The sequence below is a fragment of the Haemaphysalis longicornis genome, unplaced genomic scaffold (genome assembly GCF_048455015.1).
Source record: "Haemaphysalis longicornis isolate Haplotype H1 unplaced genomic scaffold, Haemaphysalis longicornis Haplotype H1 scaffold_10, whole genome shotgun sequence".
NCBI lineage: Eukaryota > Metazoa > Arthropoda > Arachnida > Ixodida > Ixodidae > Haemaphysalis > Haemaphysalis longicornis.
The window spans coordinates 155,926,834-155,951,555 of NW_027526204.1; the positions used below are offsets into that span (position 1 = coordinate 155,926,834).

A 24,722-nucleotide genomic window follows, 5' to 3' on the forward strand; every position below is an offset into this window, starting at 1 on the left:
GGAAAGCTTTGTTCTTTTAGTTGGAATGGGACCCTTGATACAGGGTAGCTTACTGCGGTGCGAACTCGTTTCCGAGCCCGATCATGAGGAGGTTTTGTCGTAGCCATAAACTAGCAAATAAACATTCAGCAGCCATGCTGGCCACCCACCTCGGAGCCCAACACGGGAACGCAAACTTGCGTTAGCCATACGTGGCCACTATAACCCTGCATAAAGAAACCTAGGGTGGCCATTCACACAGGGTTAACCCTTGCCGCCTGGAAGAGGAGATCGGAAAGCAGAAAAAAATAGAGGACAGGAAAGATGGAGAAAGAAGACAGGAAAGCGAAAGAGTGGAGAGGGGGACAGGAAAGGGCGACTGGCTGATTCCCCCTCGGCCGGGTCAGTCCGGGGGTGCCGTCTACAAGAAGCGAGGGCCAAAGTGGCGTGTTGCCTCCACCAAGGGGCCCTAAGGTCCACAACAACCTCGGTGTCGGCTCAGCCACCAGGATCCCCTTTTCCCTGGACACGGCTAAGCCACGCACAGCCTAAAGCGTGGGTGGGTCCAACCCACATGGGCTCGGGGTCCGCGGTGTCGCCACTACCGTCACCTTGAACGAACAAGGTGCCCCTGCGGGGTGGTCTCGATTAGTGGTCCTGGCATTCATAGAGTTTCATACTAATATATACTAGAGGGAAATCTGGCGTTGCATTCGCGGGCCGCCGTGGGCGGCACCATTGCAGCTAGCGACGTTCCTCGCCTCCTTGGCTTGGATAGCCACATGGCTTCTTTTTCGTCTTGAAGCCAAAAGGGGTAATATTTTTTTTTGTTCATCTTCCATGAAGCTTCTAAATAATCCCTGACAAATAAATCTTTCGGGAGCTTTAATTTTATAATACCAGAACAAATTTGATTAATTTTCTGCAGTAATATTGTTGCATTTTTGCAGCCAAAGCCAACTTTTCAGCCTGTTCGTGAGCCATGCCAAGGACAAGTGGAACGTGCCTGCCTGGTACATGACGGCACGCTCGCTGAAGTGCGGCTCCCCTAGACAGTGGTGCCAGATTTCCCTCTAGTATATATTAGTATGAAACTCTATGCTGGCATTCCACAGTCTCAACTTCGAGCGCCATTTTTTGCTTGAAACTTCAACTGCCATTTTTTTCCACAACGACCTCCAAATCGGTGTTTGTCGTATAAATCTGCATTTCCGAAAACTTTCCCCGCGAGTGCTTTTCTGAATTTTCTCAGAACCATTCCAAAACGCGCAGCCCTGGTTGCAAGTGGGCCCGACTGAGGTGTGTTCTTGAGCACCTTGGTGGTGCAGCGCTTCCCCTCCATTGTTTGAGACACGAAACTACTCTTTCAAGGACAGCTTTTGCTTTGCTTTAGTTTGCATGAAAAAGTAAAAAGAGAGAAGCCCGCATTTTAGACGGAGGTAACAAGTTAAAACGTCCGTGTTTGAGCATTCGGCGCCCGTTAAAGATCCCCACGTGGTCAAAATTCATCCGGAGGCTTCCCGTACTACGGCGTGCCTCATAGACCAGGTGTAGCTTCGGCGCGTTAACACCCCGCAAAAAAAGTTCTCCTGCAGGTGCAACTGGTTGTTTGCAGATCAAGAGAAATGACGGACAGGGCAGCCTCGGTTAAGCTGGGCGCACCTCGTTCGAAGCAGTCGCGAAAGTGGTTGATCTCCACCTGGGAGCCGGACACCCGGAACACGCCCTGGTGGTGCAGCCCTGAAACGGCAGCCAGGGCGGGGCTCTCAGCCGCCGGACAAGCGCCGAACCAGCGGCGGAGCGCTCACCGTACAGGTTGATCACCCGCACGCAGCTACGGATCACCAGCGGCACCTCCTGGTTGGTGGCCTGCACACACCGCAAGGGGCCGCCCCGTTCACCCAGCAGGCTAAGGCGTAGGCTTGGCCATGGTGGCACATCATTATTGGAACAGTGTGGAACAAGAAGTAGAAAAAAGGATGCAGACAAGATGCAAGCAAGACAGCGCTGGCTAACAACTGGCGATCATGACGCGAAAGAATGCCTATATTTTCTCACGCCAAAGCAGAGACGACGGGAGGAAGAAACGTGCACACACTTTGAGATGCCACTGCTGCTCACGCACGATTAGCGCACAAAAGCTGCCACAGCTTGCACTAGCAGTGCACGGCTGGAGAAACAGCTCAGAGATGGAGGTCGACCTACAGCTTCTCCTTGCACTGGCAGCGGACCCCAGCAGTGCAAAGCCGTTTTGGACGGCACTGCAAAGCAAAGACCATTAAGGATGTACAGTAGCAATCGTCGTCCAACCGCGCAGCTGCGCATACCCTTGGGCAGCGTGTCCTCGCGTCAGTAGACCTGCACTTCATCAGCTGGTCCAGTGGCCATCTCCACGCGTGGATTGTCTCCACAGGGATGCCTTCAGGGCAGCGGCCCCTCTTCACGAGGGGCACGCTCGGTTCCTTCTTCTGCTAGCCAGGCGGTTGCCGCGAGGCACACACTTACAAGCTGTCTTTTTTTTCTTCCTATTCTGCTTCTTCTACTTTTTGTTAAAGCCATAGAGCAAAGGTTGTGACCGGCACCTCACAACAGGGACGCCGTGCGGCTGGCACGAGGCACACGCTCATGTGCGCTCGGGGTTTTCTGTCTACGCTGGATGGATTTGTGTCGGCCTCAACAACCCTGCTTATAGTAATATGCAACTTCTGCGTCTCTTTAGAACACAGAGGAGTAGCTGGCACACGGGCCTGTGTGGGAAATAATCTCGTAGGCTCCAGCAACCTCCTGCACCAAACGGCACACTTGTCCCACAAAATAACAAATGAAAGCTGTTCCACTCAACGAGAAAGCCGTCGGAAGTGCAGAGTGGTGATTGGCCATAACGGGCTGTGGCGCCGGTATTTGCTCACCGCTACCACCCCTCACACTCACTCCTCTCTTGATGAATTGAACGGAGGTTTGTTCAGTGCAATCCAATTGCCCCGCCTTCTCCAGGGACAGCTCGCATCCTTTTCTTTATCTTTTGCGTCTTATTCTGCCTGGAACAGCACGAGCCGTTCTTTTTGTGCTTGCCTTCCCCTTGCGCCATTTCGAAAGCATCGTTTCTTTCTTCGGCAGACTTCACTTCGGCAGCGTCTATTTGGGTGCAGCGTGACTGTGGTGGCTAGATAGCACGACCGCGGACGAGCAACGACGACAAGCCCGGCCCCCAGAGTGCTCCACACTTGAAAACACACGGGCAAGCTCCACTGATTCCGTTTCACCATTCACAATTTGCTCCACGCTTGAGGTGGTGCTAACCCCCAACAAGGCTGTAGGTTCGGGAGGGCCGCTATTGCACGCTGCACCTGACTTGCGCAAGAGGGACTGCGGAGAGCCACGCACCTCCAGGTACTCCTCCAGGCTGCCCTCAAAGAGCCTGGGCTGGGCCCCCGGGCCGTGGTGGTAGCGGAGCGCCTGGCGGCCGATGCGCTTCTTGCGGGCCTGCGACGGGGGCCGGGGGGGCTCCTCCGAGGGGGGCGCTCGGTGCTGGAGGGCCGCCCGCAGCAGCTCCGCCTTGGCCTCCAGCCGCGCCGCCACGCTGCAGCCCAGGCTGTACGCCCGGAACTTCTGCACAGCGCAACCCCCCCCACCACCAGGGCTCACGCAGCCCCTCTTTGATAGACACAGCAGCTCAAAGCCGACAAAAGCGTGCCCTTCACAGATTGCTGCCATCAGTTTCTTGTTCACAGGCCTTCAAATGCTGTCGCCGTCGCACTCGAGCACAGGCAATGGCGGCCGCCTCCCTGCAGGCATTTTTTCCCTACAGCACTCGCACTTGAGCTCAAGTCTGCCAAAGATGCTGCATGCTACGGCCTACGCACTTCAGCGTCAGCGGGCCCCCTCAATTACCAGTCCGTCCGCAGACTGCCCACGATGAAATCTGGTGCTAACTGCCCCCAGTTCGCAGGCAGTCTGTGGTCCAGACCAGAGGTCTTCAATGTGCACCGGTTGCGAAGCTCCATTTCAGAATACAGGTGGCGCAAGCCTTGCCTGAACTTTGATAAACATTTACTGCTGAGCCCAAGGACGCGGGTTAAAATCCCAACTGCTTTTCTGATGGAGGTGAAAAGCGAAAACGCCAATGTGTTTGAGATTTCAGCACGCGTTAAAGATCCCCAGGTGGTCCAAAATAATCCGGAGCCCTCCACTACGGTGCGCCTCATCGCCTGCGTAGCGTTGGCACGTTAAAATGTCATAATCAAAGAAACAAACTTTTGTTAAATAATGCTACCTAATGAACCAAAGCTCCCCTTTCATTTAGGAAACATTCAAAGTTTTCCTGTGCTTTCACAATTTCCCCATTATGACTTACAGCAGCAGCCGCACGCACTCTGCAACTTTGCGACGACAAATGGCCGGCCAGTCAACTTACCCCGCCGAAGACCTCTTTTGCATACATGGGCCTATGGAGAGTTTTGCAACTGGTGTATACGAAGTGCTACCCTGGCCCGGGACTGGTGCTATAGTCCCTAGAAATTTGGCTAGCCTGCCATCCGGGCCAGTGTGCACCAGAACGGTGTGTCCCCGCAGCGATGAAAGCCCGTAAAAAACAGCACACCGGTTGACCGTGGCGCCCTCTCAGTGCGCCTTGCAGTGCACTCACAGGGTTTGCCATTGAGGCATTTTTAAGAATCAAATTGCTGCTCTCACAAATTTCTATCGAAAAATTAATTGCTCGCTTACTTTTTGTCGCCGGAATTATTTTTTCTGGCAATTAAAAATGGAAAATTAGTGCAGTGTGCACACATGCAGTGTTTAGCTGTGGTTGACTGCACTCTGCGGTGAGTAGATGATCAGTCACCAACGGTACTGTCCACAGTTTGAAAAGTTTTAAAAACCTGAAAAAGGATGCGAGTAAGTGATATTGCCAGGAGAAGGTGTCTAAACAAGCATTTGGTTTTGAGAAAGTAGGAAAAGGGGCACCTCGAGGTAGAAGTCCTCGGTCTCCTGCTTGTCGGCGCGCAGCTTGAGGGCCAGCGTCTCGGGCTGGGGCGGGGGCCGGGGGCCCTCGAGGAAGGCGGGCCGGCAGTCGGCCTCCCGGGCGGCCATCATGGCCAGCAGGGAGCCCTCGGCCGTCTCCAGCGTCTTCCAGGTCTCCTCGTTCTCCGTGCACACAGAGCTCAGCCGCCGGCTCAGCTGGCCCAGCCGCTGCGCCAGCTCCTCCTCCAGCAGCGGCTGCTCGGCCACGCTCACCTGCACCGGCTGCAGGGGGGGCACGGCACGGGGGGCAGTTCTTCCGCCTGTCTACCCGACCACCCTCAGAGGCAGCTGAATGAAGGTTTCCACTTTGTCGCCACCGCTGCCCAGTTTCTTTCTCGTAATGTGACAAAAAAAAGTTTAATTTGAGTTGAAATGGGCCAAAAGTTGGTGGATGTCCATGGCGAAAACACAAACACGGCGTTGACTCGCAACTGAAGATTTTAATTAGGGATGGGCGAATATTCGGTATTGTCGAATATTCGATCGAATAGCTCTCTATTCGTTATTCGCTTCGATTCGAATGCAGATATTCGATATTTTCGAATTATTCGATGCTCCCGAATAGGCAGCTAAAAGCCAAGCTTTTCGGTCAAGCTTTCCGAGAGTTACCCCAGGCTTGGCTCAAAACCCACCAACATGGCCATTTCTATTATCAGTGCCGGCACTGCCGAGTTGCTGTCTTGCCTAGGGGTTCGACGAAGCTCTCGGCCGCCAGCACACTTTAGGTTAAAAAAAAAGGCGGCACTGAAATGACACCGCTCCGAACATAGCGGCACCAAGCCAGCAGACTTGTACAGGCCGCCATTTTGAATAGGCATGCCGCCATTTTGAATAGGCTCGCTCAGTGCGGCAGTACGCCGCACTAAGCGAGCCTATTCAAAATGGCGGCCAGCCACTTGCGCTTTGCTTGGCTACGGCCGAGGATACTAGTGGCTACAATACTTCTTTTTTTAGCGGAGCTTTTAGGCGGCGCTTAAACTTGTGAATGAGCAGCCGGCGGAAACTGCTGCACCTAGAGCATGTGGCACAACAGGCATTTCTTCATGTAAACTTGTGAATACAGCAAAGGAAAGCTGTGTGTAAGATTTTGCAATAAATGTTCAACTGGTAATAGTTTTACACAATGCTGTGCCTACGTGAGTTCTAATTATTAGAAAAAATTGTGTACATTAGTCAGGTCACAAGTTGCTCATTTGCTTTGTGATTTGCAATGTGCACTATTCGAACTATTCGATTTGAAATTATTCGACCAAACCACTATTCGCTTCGAATTCGCTTCAAACCTCAAAATCTATATTCGCCCATCTCTAATTTTAATGAAGAAAAACAGCCATACTTATAGTGTACATCACCAAAAGCACACCCAAGAAAGACAGATATAAAAGCAGTTATAACTGACTACCACGTTAGGCGATAGACACAGCAGTCATGCACGATCAAGATATGCAACTTCTCTTTTAGAAAGGGCGACAGATGGACAACTGGTACATTTTTCATGCTGCGTGGTGCACGCGCCTCAATAATCTCTCGCATGAGTCTACCTCGGTGCTTGGCTAGAAATGTTGTGCCATCAAAACAAGGGACACGACAACACGTGCGTGTATGCGTGTATGGCACAACAATTCTAGCGTATGTGTGTGTATGTATGGCACAACATTTCTAGCCAAGCACCGAGGTAGACTCATGCGAGAGATTATCGAGGCGTGTGCACCACGCAGCATGAAAAATGTATCAGTTGTCCATCTGTTGCCCTTTCTAAAAGAGAAGTTGCATATCTTGATCGTGCATGACTGCTGTGTTTATCGCCTAACATGGTAGTCAGTTATAACTGGTTTTATATCTGTCTTTCTTGTGTGTGCTTTTGGTGATGTACACTATAAGTATGGCTGTTTTTCTTCATTAAAATCTTCAGTTGCGAGTCAACGCCGTGTTTGTGTTTTCCCTTCTCTGTCTTCATCATGCATGCGCGGTTTTCACCATGGACAATTATTATTGATAAAATTGACAACAACCTACAAACATGCACACAACATGCACAAAACAGGCAGTTTTTTTTTCTTTACATACTGCTGGTGTGAAGAGTACCAATTTACCTCGTAGTCTCGGACCGAGTGATAGATAACAAAAACAAGAGAAAAATTATGACGATCGTGAACTTTAAAAACCAAGTTTTGCCGGTGAATAAGGCTTTTTATAGCACGGCACGCAGAAATTGCACCCGAGAGTCGGCCATTCGCATTCCAAAGGCTTTTGAGAGCCTCAAAGGTCATTGGTGGTGCTCCTATAACTCAAATAGCATTTCAACCAAATGCCTTTGAAAGACGTCGTTAGCAGCCCAAAAAGGTGGCATTTGAGTCAAATGACATTCAGTTTTTAGGCCTTTGAAATGCCCTAGAGCAGGGGTGTAACAATGATGATGTAGGTGAATTTGCAATGCACAGAAAACAACACCCCGCCCCGTCTGTGCAGCACATACCTTGGCAAAACTAGGTGCCACTCACTCGCACTTGTGCTCACCAGTCGCCCTCACCTCTTGCGCTCACTTGTGATCGCCACCACCTGTACTCACCACTCGCCCTCGCCAGTCGCCTTGCCTCTTGTACTCACTCACACTCAACCATGCTCAACACACCCTCGCACTTACTCACGCTCACAGTCACCACTTCCTGTCACCACTCGCACTCACAAGTCGCCCTCACCTGTTGCGCTCACACTAACCACTCCTCGTCACCATTCGATTTCACTCACGCTCACCCCCCGCTGTGACCAGTCGCACTCACTCGCGCTCACCATTAGCCCTCACGTGCACTCATGCTAACCACCTGAGCTCACTGCTCGCACACGAGGTGGGATGCCTCCGAGCGCAAAATTCATTCGTTTTGGAGCAGCCAATCAATGCTGTCCCTCTGCTCGAATCCTGTACTGTAACCTCAGCCAAAAGGGTGTTGTTCCTGTGCTGCTTCGGCTCATCTCTTGCCATGCAGTAAACCAATTAAGTTTGCCTTTGGCTTCTTGTAGTTTTCTCCTTTGCTGGCCACACACCACCGCGCTACCTCGCATGACGGAGGCAACGGAGCCCGATTCTGGGACACCTACTCGAATGTAACAGGGCGCAGTCAGCGAGTCATAATGGCATACACGTTGGGTCCTCATGAAGCCGATCTACTTTGACTGCTGCACGTTGCGAAAGGTACGTTTATTGGTGTACAGGATTAATGCAACATGCATGCACCATAACGCAGCACAAAAACTTGGGCGTAATTTGGGTGTAATTGGGTGCAATTGCACGCCGTCCTTCCCAAAAGCTACCACAAGCTCGGTCGGTGGTGAGCGCCATGCGCTCCTGCACGCTAGGTGGCCGTGCAAGGCCGTACACTGGCAATTACGAGCAAGCTAAGGCACACAGGTGGAGCAAAAACGTGCTTCGTGACAATGCCACCATTCGTTGCGAGGCGGGGCCTACAAGTGAACGAGGCTGCTGGACGTGTGCCTATTGTTGAGGTGCTTGAAGGAGAAAATGAGGAACAATGGCTGTCTCAATAAACGCCCCACAGGCACCCCCATGCATCCAAAGCCTGGGGCAAACAGTGGGCAAGCAAGGGGCAAGCCTGCCTGTCAGCAGAAAGTGGAGGCGGCACTCAAGGGCTACTGCCGTTGGTCACAGAACAAAACGCGTGCAAACACAGCTTCACCTCTCCCCACCTGGCCGGCCCCCTGCAGCCCTGCCCGGCAAGGAGGGGAGAAGCAGAGCTGCTGCGCCACCCACCTCGGCGTCGGCGCGGTGTGGCTGGAAGGCGAAGCGGCGGGGCACCATGAAGGCGCTGTGGTGCCCCTCGAGGAAGCGCTGCTTGTCGGCGCGCGAGTCCAGGTCGGCGATGCGCTGCGCCAGTGCCTGGCAGCCCTGCTGCAGCGACCGCTGCAAGCACTCCTCCGCACTGCAGCTCGTCCGCAGCACCCGCGACAGGCACACGTGGAAGCCAAAGTCCATGCACTGCACCACAGCACCGCACCAGGGGCTGCACTGGCTGCTGCCGCCGCTACCCGCTCACTCGCGTGCAGGCTCATGAGCCAGCATGTCAGTGCACATCACCGGAATGGACTGTGGCGGCCACTAGAGTTAAATACCACCACTGAGGCACGCAGGTGAGCAACGGCGACCATCCTGGCCTCTATCGGCGTGGCCAGGTTGCCACTTCTACAGCCTCGTTTGCAAACACTGCCCAAGACGCAGCAAACCAGCATCTTCGGACACACTTCTGCAGCTGAAATGCTGCGAAGCGCGGCACCTTTGATCCGCGTTCAGAACGATGCCGGTCACACGTAGCCACAAAGCAGAGAGGACACGCTAAGACTACCACAGCTGACCTATTAAAACACATAAACGACGAAATGGTGCCTGCCGCCCATGAACCATTGCAGTGTAAACAAATGTCATGTGATACGAACTGACCAATGACCCTGACGGCGGCACGGAGCCGTAGGAGAAACGAGTGCCCCTACTCTGAAACCGTATCTAGTGACCACAACGGCCACCATTGTGTCGTCTACCAGGCCCTTCCCTGTGGCAGCTATGACGTTGCTTCGCCGTCCACCTCGGTTTCCACTGTGATCACTCGCACTCGCAGCAATGGGCCGTTTCGCCTCCAATGTACGCTCGCGCCATGGTACGCACTGAAGAAGAAAGTGTATGACAGCTGCATCTTACCAGTACTCACTGACGGGGCAGAAACTTGGAGGCCCACTAAGAGGGCTCAACTTAAACTGAGAACGACTCAGGTGTAACATTAAGGGACAAGAAGAGAGCGGAGTGGGTCAGGGAACAAACGCGTGTTAAGGACATATTAGTAGAAATTAAGAATAAACGGACGTGGGCAGGGCATGTAATGCGAAGGCAAGACAACCACCGGTCATTAATAGCGCTTTCCATTGGGCGAACAGGAGCGCTTCTAACTGCACCCAAAGTGCTCTCGCGAGTTCTGGCGTCTTCCAGTGGTCGGGCAGGAGCAGGGGTGTTGTGTTTCATTGGTCGATGAGGAGCACTTTTTTGGCGACGAGAGCAGCCGAGAGCAGTTCTCGGTGCTCCGTCGCCAGCGGCGGAGTAACAGGGAACGCCGAGGAAGTCACTTCTGGTTTTATCACCGGGTGGCGGAGGAAAAATGGCGGAATCCAGCAGCCGCGGTAGTCGCTCAGTGCGTACGACAGCAGCTAAGCGCGGCCGTCTGCACAAGGAATTGCTGCTACTTTTAGATGATGAAAGCACCACAGATTCAAGCACAAGCTCATCATCGGACAGCAGCAGCAGCGACGACGACGACGATTTGACATTGCATGAGTTTATGTTCGAGCACCTGTTCACCCCGCCGGAGCAGTGACCGAAGGTAGAGTCGTATCTGGAAAAGACGGCGGACGCTGTTATCGTTCGCAGCGAATTTTTGGGAGACACAATGGTGACCCCTTTATCATGAACATGAACATCCGTTCGGCTTCTTCATCCGTCGCCATGCGGAAGGCAGCCACAAAACCACCGGCACGTATCTGGCAAAACTGGCGAGGAATAACTGCGTGCGGACATCACGAGCGCGCGAAATGCTCCGGGAAGCGAGCGCAGGAAACGTTTGGTCACATGACTCTTGACATCTCGCCCTCCCCTTCTTTTCACTGCTCCCGGAGCAGCGCGAATGTTTCATTCGCGGAACGAAAGCACACGTCCCCGTTACTCCCGTGTGCTGCTCTGGCTGCTCGCTCCACTTGCTCCTGTTCGCCCAATGGAATTCGCCATAAGGGTAACAGAGGAGCTCCCTAGAGAAGGCAAGCGTAGCAGGGGACGGCAGAAAGTTAGATGGGTAGACGAGACCAAGAAGTTTGCGGGGATAAATTGGTCGCAGTTAGCGCAGGACCGGGGTAATTGGAGATTAATGGGAGAGGCCTTTGCCCTGCAGAGGGCGTACATAGGCTGGTGGTGATGATGACAATAGGTAATGTTTACTCCTGTTTCCATGCTCCCCTGCACGACTTGCGGTGTTTGAGTGCTAGTGAGAACTGTGTCAACAGATGGCAGGCCAGTCGACTTGCCCCACCCTGTTTGGGGGGGGGGGGGGCCCACTGCCTTTCGATATATTGGACCTCGCAACGGGCGTACACGCTACACAGCGTACACAGAACAGGACCGGGGTAATTGGAGATTAATGGGAGAGGCCTTTGCCCTGCAGAGGGCGTACATAGGCTGGTGGTGATGATGACAATAGGTAATGTTTACTCCTGTTTCCATCCTCCCCTGCACGACTTGCGGTGTTTGAGTGCTAGTGAGAACTGAGTCAACAGATGGCAGGCCAGTCGACTTGCCCCACCCTGTTTGGGGGGGAGGGGGCCACTGCCTTTCGATATATTGGACCTCGCAACGGGCGTACACGCTACACAGCGTACACAGAACAGGACCGGGGTAATTGGAGATTAATGGGAGAGGCCTTTGCCCTGCAGAGGGCGTACATAGGCTGGTGGTGATGATGACAATAGGTAATGTTTACTCCTGTTTCCATGCTCCCCTGCACGACTTGCGGTGTTTGAGTGCTAGTGAGAACTGTGTCAACAGATGGCAGGCCAGTCGACTTGCCCCACCCTGTTTGGGGGGCGGGGGGGCCCACTGCCTTTCGATATATTGGACCTCGCAACGGGCGTACACGCTACCAGAGTCCTTCAATGCTTTACTGGTCACGAAACTTCGGCGCTCGTTTCATATAGGGACCGCGCGCGCCACTACAGGCGCCACCGCCGCACGAAGGTCATCCAGCCGCCGCGCGTGCGGCGTAGTGGCCAGCTCTTGGCGTGCAAACGCTTGCTGCTTTTGGTGTCTGCGCGCTGATTAAGTGTTTTTTTTGTAGTAGTTAGCGATGAATAGTCCAGTCATTGTGTATATCACCTGCCTTCAATGGGGTTTTGTTTTTCGAAGTAAATTACCGTAGACTTCGGCCGCGAACGGCAACGGCTTCTGTGTGCTCTGGCCCAAGCGCTGCGCCGTCGTGTTTACGGATTTTAAAATCTATTTTGCTTCTTTTCTTAAGGCAAAGTTGTAATTACCACATATACGGTAGCTGTGTAGTCACGGACTGCTGCGGGCCTATCGATAATACAATAAAAAAACTGAAAGAAACCAAGTACGCGTCGTTCAGACTACGCTTAATGAATCCGTTGATTGCTGCTCTGGAATGCACAGAACGCTAAAAGAGGTAGCCCAATAGTATTGTCGTTTCGATGAGTGGGTACATACTTGAGAACATCTAAAAACGCTGAAGAAACACGAAGGATCAACACACGAAGAGGTATATGTTGCACCATGTGTCTTTCTGCATCCACGCTTTGCAATACTAGAAAAACAGGAAGCGAAAAAAGAACGATAAAACTGATTTTATCACACGCAACAAAAAGATTATTTTACGAAGGGAGACAAAAGAGCGTGGTCCAGCGTACAAAAATTTATTTTTTCGCGCTGCGATGTGCAGCACACGGAGGAAACAGAATGTTTCCGCGTAGCCAAGAACGAAGCAAAGCTTTTCTGAACGCAGCCAGCTAGCGATCTCCTGCACTACAAAAGACTAGAATGAAACGCAAACGTCGAAGAAGCAGTCCGCAGTGTGACGTGCAGAGATGAACGTCGATAAAGTGAGTTGCGCGGCGTTTGCTATGCATGCATTACTCTCGGAACGTTATTAATTTCAGATCCATGGAAATAAAATCGAGAACATTGTCGAAGAAACAAAAAATCAAGTTAGCGACAAGGTGGCATCCTTTCCATATCAATATTGCCCGACGGGACGTGCGACAAACAGAGCAAATGGGCGCTCCGGTTGAAACGCCACATAAGAAACCGGAATCGGCCACGCGCGGTTACAAAACAAACAAAACGAACCCTAAGGGATAATTCGCGGAAATATGAAAAGTAAAAGCACAAGGACGTCCCAAAGCTCTTTTACACGCGAGCCTGAGCGCAATGTAATACAAGTTTGCAAACAGGTAACGAAGCACCGCTACAACCTGACTGATATGACAAAAATCCGGCTTTAAGTTAGCCTTGTACAATTCTAGGTCCACGATGCTCTCAAAATGGTACATTGCTTTTTCCATTCTCACACACATGCATTTACACACACTGTCGCACACTTATAATCCAAGCTGAAATCTCCCGTTGCTTGCCTTGGAATGGCGCGCCTCCAATTCTCATGCAGCTGCCCGTCGCTCGGTCAACAGAACAAGGAAACATTTTCTGTGGTATCGTTTTTACAAGGAACGACATCCCGGGACGCAACACATGTTCGGCATCGTCGTTGAACTAATTAAGTCGCATCACAAGAGCGCGATATGCACATATTACATTTTTTTTCCCGCACAAAACAAACAACTCGCCGCGGCTCCGCCGTTCGAGCCAGCGCAACGCCGCCCGAGGAGTGACCTCAGTGAGAGGGTGGCGCCACCGCGCGGCGGCCAAACGCAGCATATGAAGCTCTCCCATTGAGTTAAGGAGCAGTTTCGTGACCAGTAAAGCATTGAAGGACTCTGACGCTACACAGCGTACACAGAACAGGACCGGGGTAATTGGAGATTAATGGGAGAGGCCTTTGCCCTGCAGAGGGCATAGATAGGCTGGTGGTGATGATGACAATAGGTAATGTTTACTCCTGTTTCCATGCTCCCCTGCACGACTTGCGGTGTTTGAGTGCTAGTGAGAACTGTGTCAACAGATGGCAGGCCAGTCGACTTGCCCCACCCTGTTTGGGGGGCGGGGGGGCCCACTGCCTTTCGATATATTGGACCTCGCAACGGGCGTACACGCTACACAGCGTACACAGAACAGGACCGGGGTAATTGGAGATTAATGGGAGAGGCCTTTGCCCTGCAGAGGGCGTACATAGGCTGGTGGTGATGATGACAATAGGTAATGTTTACTCCTGTTTCCATCCTCCCCTGCACGACTTGCGGTGTTTGAGTGCTAGTGAGAACTGAGTCAACAGATGGCAGGCCAGTCGACTTGCCCCACCCTGTTTGGGGGGGAGGGGGCCACTGCCTTTCGATATATTGGACCTCGCAACGGGCGTACACGCTACACAGCGTACACAGAACAGGACCGGGGTAATTGGAGATTAATGGGAGAGGCCTTTGCCCTGCAGAGGGCGTACATAGGCTGGTGGTGATGATGACAATAGGTAATGTTTACTCCTGTTTCCATGCTCCCCTGCACGACTTGCGGTGTTTGAGTGCTAGTGAGAACTGTGTCAACAGATGGCAGGCCAGTCGACTTGCCCCACCCTGTTTGGGGGGGGGGGCCACTGCCTTTCGATATATTGGACCTCGCAACGGGCGTACACGCTACACAGCGTACACAGAACAGGACCGGGGTAATTGGAGATTAATGGGAGAGGCCTTTGCCCTGCAGAGGGCGTACATAGGCTGGTGGTGATGATGACAATAGGTAATGTTTACTCCTGTTTCCATGCTCCCCTGCACGACTTGCGGTGTTTGAGTGCTAGTGAGAACTGTGTCAACAGATGGCAGGCCAGTCGACTTGCCCCACCCTGTTTGGGGGGGGGGCCACTGCCTTTCGATATATTGGACCTCGCAACGGGCGTACACGCTACACAGCGTACACAGAACGGGACCGGGGTAATTGGAGATTAATGGGAGAGGCCTTTGCCCTGCAGAGGGCGTACATAGGCTGGTGGTGATGATGACAACAGGTAATGTTTACTCCTGTTTCCATGCTCCCCTGCACGACTTGCGGTGTTTGAGTGCTAGTGAGAACTGTGTCAACAGATGGCAGGCCAGTCGACTTGCCCCACCCTGTTTGGGGGGGGGGGCACTGCCTTTCGATATATTGGACCTCGCAACGGGCGTACACGCTACACAGCGTACACAGAACAGGACCGGGGTAATTGGAGATTATTGGGAGAGGCCTTTGCCCTGCAGAGGGCGTACATAGGCTGGTGGTGATGATGACAATAGGTAATGTTTACTCCTGTTTCCATGCTCCCCTGCACGACTTGCGGTGTTTGAGTGCTAGTGAGAACTGTGTCAACAGATGGCAGGCCAGTCGACTTGCCCCACCCTGTTTGGGGGGGGGGGGGGGGGGGACACTGCCTTTCGATATATTGGACCTCGCAACGGGCGTACACGCTACACAGCGTACACAGAACAGGACCGGGGTAATTGGAGATTAATGGGAGAGGCCTTTGCCCTGCAGAGGGCGTACATATGCTGGTGGTGATGATGACAATAGGTAATGTTTATTCCTGTTTCCATGCTCCCCTGCACGACTTGCGGTGTTTCAGTGCTGGTGAGAACTGTGTCAACAGATGGCAGGCCAGTCGACTTGCCCCACCCTGTTTGGGGGGGGGGGGGGGGCCACTGCCTTTCGATATATTGGACCTCGCAACGGGCGTACACGTTACACAGCGTACACAGAACAGGACCGGGGTAATTGGAGATTAATGGGAGAGGCCTTTGCCCTGCAGAGGGCGTACATAGGCTGGTGGTGATGATGACAATAGGTAATGTTTACTCCTGTTTCCATGCTCCCCTGCACGACTTGCGGTGTTTGAGTGCTAGTGAGAACTGAATCAACAGATGGCAGGCCAGTCGACTTGCCCCACCCTGTTTGGGGGGGGGGCCACTGCCTTTCGATACATTGGACCTCGCAACGGGCGTACACGCTACACAGCGTACACAGAACAGGACCGGAGTAATTTGAGATTAATGGGAGAGGCCTTTGCCCTGCAGAGGGCGTACATAGGCTGGTGGTGATGATGACAATAGGTAATGTTTACTCCTGTTTCCATGCTCCCCTGCACGACTTGCGGTGTTTGAGTGCTAGTGAGAACTGTGTCAAAAGATGGCAGGCCAGTCGACTTGCCCCACCCTGTTTGGGGGGGGGGGGGGGCCACTGCCTTTCGATATATTGGACCTCGCAACGGGCGTACACGCTACACAGCGTACACAGAACAGGACCGGGGTAATTTTACTTTCAGGAAAAATTGCTTTCAGGAAAAAACAAGTTTCTTTCAGGAAAAATTGCTCTAAACGAGACGAATCTTATCCAACCTGCTCTGACACGAAAAACAAGGCACACTGCTAAACATGCCCTAACCCCTATTTTTGCGAAGACTAATTCATATAAGTATAGTTTCTTTCCCAGAACGGTGAGTGAATGGAATGACTTGCCACCAAATGTTGTCAATTACAACAATTTTTTACAAGAGTTGGAACGCTTCTTTAGTGATCTGTAGAAACCGTAGTTCTGGCGGTGCATGCTATTTTGTGGTTATTAAGGTGCTATTACATTTTATGCTGTTTTCTTTTTTCATCTTGGTTTATTATGTTATGGTTTGTGCGTTTTGTGTTCTGCATTTTATCAAGGCGATAATTCTGTTACCTGTTTTTGTTTTGGCATTATGTCTGCCCATTGTACTAGCGTATTCCACTGTGATACTTTTTGAATTAATACTGTTTGTCATTGTTTATGTAATGCCCCTCCTGCCAGGGCCAAAAAATTGGCCTGCAGTATTCCTAAATAAATAAATACCGTATTTTCCGGTCTATAAGTCGCACCTTTGGATAAGTCGCACCCCCCTCAAAATGACAGTTTTTTCGAAAAAAACGTATATGAGTCGCACCGGTATATAAGACACACTTGTTCATTAGGTAAACTCATAGTGAATCAGATCGTTAGAAAGTGCAGCGAAAGTACATGGTTGCGGCGGCCGCCGCCCATGGACACGGGCATATAACATCTAAAGTCTAGACAAAACTAACTTCTCAAAAATGGTTTATTAATACACATAGGTGGCATATAGAGACGGCGTTTAGGCAAAACCATCGAAGTCTTTTTCCTCAGACTCGCTAACAAATAATTCAATATCTTCAGTGGGAGTTCCACCGGGGCATCACTGTCGTCCTCCGACTCTCTGATGTCTTCTTCGCCAACATCGTTACCACTCGCGGACCGGATTACTCCGGCCTATATCAACCGGGCTACAACTGTTTTTGTAGAAATGGAGTCCCAAGAGTCGGAGACCCATTTGGCCACGTCTCCAAAAGTCGCGCGTCTCTTGCGTGCTGTCGTAAATCAGCGCAATAAAGGTGTCATGGCGGACGGAAGTTTCTATTTTGTTTTTGCAACCCAGTTTGATCTTACTTCGAATTTATTCTGAACCGTAGTTACTGCGCATGGCCTAAAGTGGCGCGTGGTTGTCGCAGGCCATTATCATTCTTTTTGACTAGAAAAAGCTGCAAATTCTTTGGTGCAATGTCCCGAAGCGACATATGGGCTATGAGAAATGCCGTACCGGTGGACATGGGATTGATTTACACCACACAGGTGTGTCTCAATGTGCGCTGGCCACGCGCGGCAGCCGCGAACCAGATTTATTCCATACATGAGTCGCACCGGTGGATAAGACGCACCAACGAAAATTTCAGAAAAATACCGCGACTTATACACCGGAAAATACGGTAAATAAATAAATAATTGGAGATTAATGGGAGAGGCCTTTGCCCTGCAGAGGGCGTACATAGGCTGGTGGTGATGATGACAATAGGTAATGTTTACTCCTGTTTCCATGCTCCCCTGCACGACTTGCGGTGTTTGAGTGCTAGTGAGAACTGTGTCAAAAGATGGCAGGCCAGTCGACTTGCCCCACCCTGTTTGGGGGGGGGGGGGCCACTGCCTTTCGATATATTGGACCTCGCAACGGGCGTACACGCTACACAGCGTACACAGAACAGGACCGGGGTAATTGGAGATTAATGGGAGAGGCCTTTGCCCTGCAGAGGGCGTACATAGGCTGGTGGTGATGATGACAATAGGTAATGTTTACTCCTGTTTCCATGCTCCCCTGCACGACTTGCGGTGTTTGAGTGCTAGTGAGAACTGAGTCAACAAATGGCAGGCCAGTCGACTTGCCCCACCCTGTTTGGGGGGGGGGGGGGGGGCACTGCCTTTCGATATATTGGACCTCGCAACGGGCGTACACGCTACACAGCGTACACAGAACAGGACCGGGGTAATTGGAGATTAATGGGAGAGGCCTTTGCCCTGCAGAGGGCGTACATAGGCTGGTGGTGATGATGACAATAGGTAATGTTTACTCCTGTTTCCATGCTCCCCTGCACGACTTGCGGTGTTCGAGTGCTAGTGAGAACTGAGTCAACAGATGGCAGGCCAGTCGACTTGCCCCACCCTGTTTGGGGGGGGGGGGGGGGGGCCACTGCCTTTCGATACATGGGGCCTCGCAACGGGCGTACACGCTGTTGTGGATAATGAATAAAAGAGGCAGGGCTGCACGGGCACGCGGGTACGGGCATAGCTCGCGCCTCGTGCTCGGGGCAGCTGGTTCGTGATCAGCGCATCGAACGGGCGACCGGCTGTCGGGCTCATTTCTTACGCCGCTATCCGCGACATTCTGGTGCCGTTAAACCCGGGAGACAACCCACGAGCAGACCTGACCTGATGCGGCGCAGTCTTCGAGGACGCTAGGCTGTTCCTTGGAAGCTACCCAATTCTGCGAGCCTCGTCATCGAAACCTGTCTGCCGCTCGTGCTCGTGCCTAGGACACCCGATCGGCTGCGTTCGCGCCGTCTGCCATGGAGGAGCTTCGCCGCCACCGTGACACTGTGAGGGAAGCCGTCACAAAGGGCGTAGCTACCATTCAATTGCTACTGTAGGATCCCCTCTCGTCGACCTGCCAGATCCGTTCGCACCTGCACGCTGTCAACAGCAGCTACGAGGAGTTGAAGTCCCTAGATAAGCGCATATATGAGGAGACCATTGATTTGGACGACCTTGAGGCCGATTTATTCAATAGCTACGAGTACGACGAAAAGGTCGTCACGATCCGTACACTGGTGTGCTTCGCCAGACCCTCTGCTGCTCCTTCGCCACTTGCTGCTCGGAGCACCGGAGCGCCCAGCGATTACTCCGCCGTGATCCGGCACGGCAACACCGCGGCGCCCTCCGGTGACAGCGGGATGACCGCAGAGTCTGACAAGATGGCGAACGTTCTCGTGGCGTGTGAGCCGTGCGTTCCTGACCGTCGGAACGTCCTCACAGCTGTCGACGAGTCTGATCCGTCAGGGAGGCGAGCGGAGAGCACGACCGATTTTATTGAGGCACAACTGGGTGTACCCAGCCACCCGCCCAGCGGTGACTGCGTCGTCGTCCAGGACGGCCACGGAACTGACCTCTCCAAGGACCCCATGACCACGATGTACGGTGATGCGGACCCGTCCAGAGTGATGCTCCTCGACGCATCGGACATCGCTGCCGATCGTGGGGGTTCCTTGCGGAGTGAGCACGTGGTTCTTGGGCATCGTGAGCGGGCGCCATTCTCACTTGCACGACGGTGGCAGGGTGGCTTCGGGCGGTGGCTTCTCCGTTTGAATTTGGGCTGGCGTCAGCGTTTCCTGTTGTTCCCGACTCTAATCGGCGCACTGGCCTTCCGAGTTGGATCTCCCGAACGGTCAGGTGACCCTGGTTGCGGCGAGCTCGTGAACGGCAACCGGGAAGCTTCAACTGCCGCGCTTGGCGGCCCCATTGGAAGCTCCTGGGAGCCACACCATCCACTGCCACGATCACCGTTCCGGACCCACGGTTGCGCAGCTCATGATCAGGATCTGTGCAACTCACGACAAGGAGTGATCACTGGTGTCCTGCTGCCAGTCATGCTGCCCTGTACTGGCGAAGCACGTGCCTGGAAGGGGCATACGACTGCGCCCGTTAACCGAAGACTGGGCCGCCAGAACAGCAAATTGACCTATGATCCTGGTGGCTACGGACGGCTAGGGGGTGACCAGACGGGACACGGAGTTCCCGGACATCGTTCGTGTAGTCTACGTTTGGTGAGCGCGCTCGCGGTTGGCTACTGCGTGGTCACCCTGGCACTTCGGATGCCGTACGAATTCCCGTACGATCCTGGTGGCGGCGGTGAACCAGGAGGCGACAAGACACCGGGTATCACCTTGCTGCCAGCCATTACCAGATCTACCTCGTTGCTCCGTTGCCATCAGCCACACCAAGATCACCCAATTAGGATGATGAAGGGATGTTTGTAGGCAGGATCAAAAGAATCTGGCCACCACAAGCTGAGTAAGATGATAGTGACGGATCTGTTCCCGTGGTGCGATGGGATAAGGATGACTAGGCGACAGGTTATGAACCCCTTGGTCTACGTTTGCGTCCTGCCTCCCGTTTGCCGGCGCATCCTCATTGTGTCGGCGGACTCAGGGTGCAGGCATGTTCACGATGGTCTCTACAAGTACCTTTCCTTCCCTGTGACTCGTTCCGTTTCTCCCCTGCTGAAATTCGCAGTGCGCCTCTGACTGCCTTTTTCAGCCATCGTTCATGGGTACATTTGTTCTCCCTTTGGAAGCCACATGCGCACCTTGGTGGCGGGGGGAGTGTGTTGTGGATAATGAATAAAAGAGGCAGGGCTGCACGGGCACGCGGGTACGGGCATAGCTCGCGCCTCGTGCTCGGGGCAGCTGGTTCGTGATCAGCGCATCGAACGGGCGACCGGCTGTCGGGCTCATTTCTTACGCCGCTATCCGCGACATTCTGCACCAAATGTTGAGGAACTGGGCCCCGGGCCATGGCACCGCTCAGAACGCTATTTATTCCCACTTCTTCCTCTCTAACCGATGATGGTGATAATCCTATGTCCTTCCTCGTCCTCTTTCCTTAACATACTCCCGCCCGCGACAACGGTTCTTGTGCAGACATTCAGAGAATCTGTAGAGGAAACACCATTAAACTAAATGAGGGCCAGTTCAGCATTCTAGTTGTGATCGTTTCGTCCGGTCGGTCTCAGTTCGTCCGTCACTTCCTTCTCCAACGATGCTTTGAGCTGTGGTGTCGCTTCCTAGTAACTGCTCTGTTGAACGCGGGCAACGGAAACCCATCAAAGCTCTGTCCGGCGGTATCGGCCAAATAGTGGGCTATCCTGGGGCCATGTTTCTTGCAACACCAGGTTGACTGGGGTACCCGGTGTCTCGGTCGCCATCCTTGTCGCCTCCCGCTCGGTTCCTGGTTATTCGGTCGCCGTTTCCTTCGGTAAAAGTAAGCAGCAGCCGACATCCCACTCCTTCGAGGGAATGAGTGCCCTTTTCGTTGTTTGGATTCAGCTGTGGTTACCGTCTGAACCTCAAGTCGGCCAGTCCTACGTTGTCTTCTGTCCCTGCGATTAAGCTTTTCTGTCCTGCGATGATTTGACGCGGTGTTCACGAGGGATCCTTTCCCATCCAGTGGAGCCAGAGCTGAATGCTCCTTCACACACTCGACGGGTTCTGTTCCTAGATTGTCGGCCTCTTCATTTCCCTGTGGTATGCGCTCGCTCAGCGGCTTCAGAGCGACACAAGACGCTGAGTTTGCGACGCATACCGAAGACTTAGTGGGTGCCTCCAGGGTCGCTCCTGTCAGCGATTCGTTGGCAGGGACAAAGGGTTCTACAAAGGTAACTGAAGAGGCGAGTGGAACGCTGCGTGTCATTCGGAGGGATCCACCTTTAGTGACGATTTCAGGGGGTCTACACGAAATCTTGCCTTTGCTGTCTTGCGGGGTTGTACAAACGTAGCCATTTTTTGTTAACGTGTCTCGAAGCAGGAAAATAATTCGAAAAATCATTCCGAGGTATAAATCAGATTCTTCATATTCCTTTGTGTAGTCATCAATGTCCAATAGGTTCCTGACCTGATTGTCGAGCTGTACGAGGGTGATCTGTTTTTGCTGTGCGGATTCGTAAAGGGTTTTCAGCGTACCTGGTCTCACAGGGCGCTGCTCCAATGCATGGTCTGCCGCCTTGACCAGGGGCGGTATTCTCGTAACTGTCCCTTTTGAAAACGTCCCTTTTGCGCCCCTTTCTCGTGACGTACTTCCGGTTAAGCAATGAGCGTTGGCAGTAGGTTTACCGCGCTTGCGTTACGTCACTTCCGGTTGTTTGCTTTTAGCCAATCAGGGCTTGCCAAAAGGGACGCTTTTGAAAGAGACGCAAAAGGGACAAAACTCGAGAATACCGCCCCAGGTCGGAAATCTGTACTCGGAGGGTATCTCTGAGCCGTAGCAGTTGGCCCGCGCCCTCTGCGTCGTCTCCGGGTTCAGTGTAGGTGGTGTGGAGCGTCGAGCAGCCGGCCATGGCGGGCGCTGCCCAAGGGCAAGGCCTCCGAGATGAAGAGATCACAAAGTATCCCAACCAGGAGTTTCCCAGGCCTTGCAAGCCTTGAAGGTGCGCTGCGCCGTCATGTAGTCCACTGGGCCGTTCCTCCCGGGTTTCACGGCACCAAATGTTGAGGAACTGGGCCCCGGGCCATGGCACCGCTCAGAACGCTATTTATTCCCACTTCTTCCTCTCTAACCGATGATGGTGATAATCCTATGTCCTTCCTCGTCCTCTTTCCTCAACACACGCTACACAGCGTACACAGCACAGGACCGGGGTAATTGGAGATTAATGGGAGAGGCCTTTGCCCTGCAGAGGGCGTACATAGGCTGGTGGTGATGATGACAATAGGTAATGCTTACTCCTGTTTCCATGCTCCCCTGCAGGACTTGCGGTGTTTGAGTGCTAGTGAGAACTGAGTCAACAGATGGCAGGCCAGTCGACTTGCCCCACCCTGTTTGGGGGGGGCCCACTGCCTTTCGATACATGGGGCCTCGCAACAGGCGTACACGCTACACAGTGTACACAGCACACTACCGGGGTAATTGGAGATTAATGGGAGAGGCCTTTGCCCTGCAGAGGGCGTACATAGGCTGGTGGTGATGATGACAATAGGTAATGCTTACTCCTGTTTCCATGCTCCCCTGCACGACTTGCGGTGTTTGAGTGCTAGTGAGAACTGAGTCAACAGATGGCAGGCCAGTCGACTTGCCCCACCCTGTTTGGGGGGAGGGGGTCCACTGCCTTTCGATACATGGGGCCACGCAACAGGCGTACACGCTACACAGCGTACACAGCACACTACCGGGGTAATTGGAGATTAATGGGAGAGGCCTTTGCCCTGCAGAGGGCGTACATAGGCTGGTGGTGATGATGACAATAGGTAATGCTTACTCCTGTTTCCATGCTCCCCTGCACGACTTGCGGTGTTTGAGTGCTAGTGAGAACTGAGTCAACAGATGGCAGGCCAGTCCACTTGCCCCACCCTATTTGGGGGGGGGGGCCACTGCCTTTCGATACATGGGGCCTCGCAACGGGCGTACACGCTACACAGCGTACACAGCACACTACCGGGGTAATTGGAGATTAATGGGAGAGGCCTTTGCCCTGCAGAGGGCGTACATAGGCTGGTGGTGATGATGACAATAGGTAATGCTTACTCCTGTTTCCATGCTCCCCTGCACGACTTGCGGTGTTTGAGTGCTAGTGAGAACTGAGTCAACAGATGGCAGGCCAGTCCACTTGCCCCACCCTGTTTGGAGGGGGGGGTCCACTGCCTTTCGATACATGGGGCCTCGCAACGGGCGTACACGCTACACAGCGTACACAGCACACTACCGGGGTAATTGGAGATTAATGGGAGAGGCCTTTGCCCTGCAGAGGGCGTACATAGGCTGGTGGTGATGATGACAATAGGTAATGCTTACTCCTGTTTCCATGCTCCCCTGCACGACTTGCGGTGTTTGAGTGCTAGTGAGAACTGAGTCAACAGATGGCAGGCCAGTCCACTTGCCCCACCCTGTTTGGGGGGGGGGGTCCACTGCCTTTCGATACATGGGGCCTCGCAACGGGCGTACACGCTACACAGCGTACACAGCACACTACCGGGGTAATTGGAGATTAATGGGAGAGGCCTTTGCCCTGCAGAGGGCGTACATAGGCTGGTGGTGATGATGACAATAGGTAATGCTTACTCCTGTTTCCATGCTCCCCTGCACGACTTGCGGTGTTTGAGTGCTAGTGAGAACTGAGTCAACAGATGGCAGGCCAGTCCACTTGCCCCACCCTGTTTGGGGGGGGGGGGGGGCCACTGCCTTTCGATACATGGGGCCTCGCAACGGGCGTACACGCTACACAGCGTACACAGCACACTACCGGGGTAATTGGAGATTAATGGGAGAGGCCTTTGCCCTGCAGAGGGCGTACATAGGCTGGTGGTGATGATGACAATAGGTAATGCTTACTCCTGTTTCCATGCTCCCCTGCACGACTTGCGGTGTTTGAGTGCTAGTGAGAACTGAGTCAACAGATGGCAGGCCAGTCCACTTGCCCCACCCTGTTTGGGGGGGGGGGGTCCACTGCCTTTCGATACATGGGGCCTCGCAACGGGCGTACACGCTACACAGCACACTACCGGGGTAATTGGAGATTAATGGGAGAGGCCTTTGCCCTGCAGAGGGCGTACATAGGCTGGTGGTGATGATGACAATAGGTAATGCTTACTCCTGTTTCCATGCTCCCCTGCACGACTTGCGGTGTTTGAGTGCTAGTGAGAACTGAGTCAACAGATGGCAGGCCAGTCGACTTGCCCCACCCTGTTTGGGGGGGGGGGGCCCACTGCCTTTCGATACATGGGGCCTCGCAACGGGCGTACACGCTACACAGCGTACACAGCACACTACCGGGGTAATTGGAGATTAATGGGAGAGGCCTTTGCCCTGCAGAGGGCGTACATAGGCTGGTGGTGATGATGACAATAGGTAATGCTTACTCGCTGTTTCCATGCTCCCCTGCACGACTTGCGGTGTT

At 53.2% G+C, this 24,722-nt stretch overlaps 1 protein-coding gene across 12 annotated transcripts in view; it reads right to left on the reverse strand.

The window, feature by feature from the left end:
* The window catches only part of LOC144159717 (SLIT-ROBO Rho GTPase-activating protein 1-like), a 104,720-nt gene that overhangs the window by 43,582 nt on the left and 36,416 nt on the right, over nt 1-24,722 (reverse strand). For 11 of the 12 annotated variants that reach the window (XM_077691415.1, XM_077691409.1, XM_077691414.1 and 8 more), the window contains 5 exons: nt 8,768-8,992; nt 4,945-5,223; nt 3,364-3,588; nt 1,788-1,848; nt 1,642-1,719 (listed from right to left, as the gene is read on the reverse strand). In XM_077691415.1, coding sequence (XP_077547541.1) covers nt 1,642-1,719; nt 1,788-1,848; nt 3,364-3,588; nt 4,945-5,223; nt 8,768-8,992 — 868 coding nt within the window. The remainder of the gene's footprint in view (nt 1-1,641; nt 1,720-1,787; nt 1,849-3,363; nt 3,589-4,944; nt 5,224-8,767; nt 8,993-24,722) is intronic. The other variant, XM_077691410.1, reaches the window with a different exon arrangement.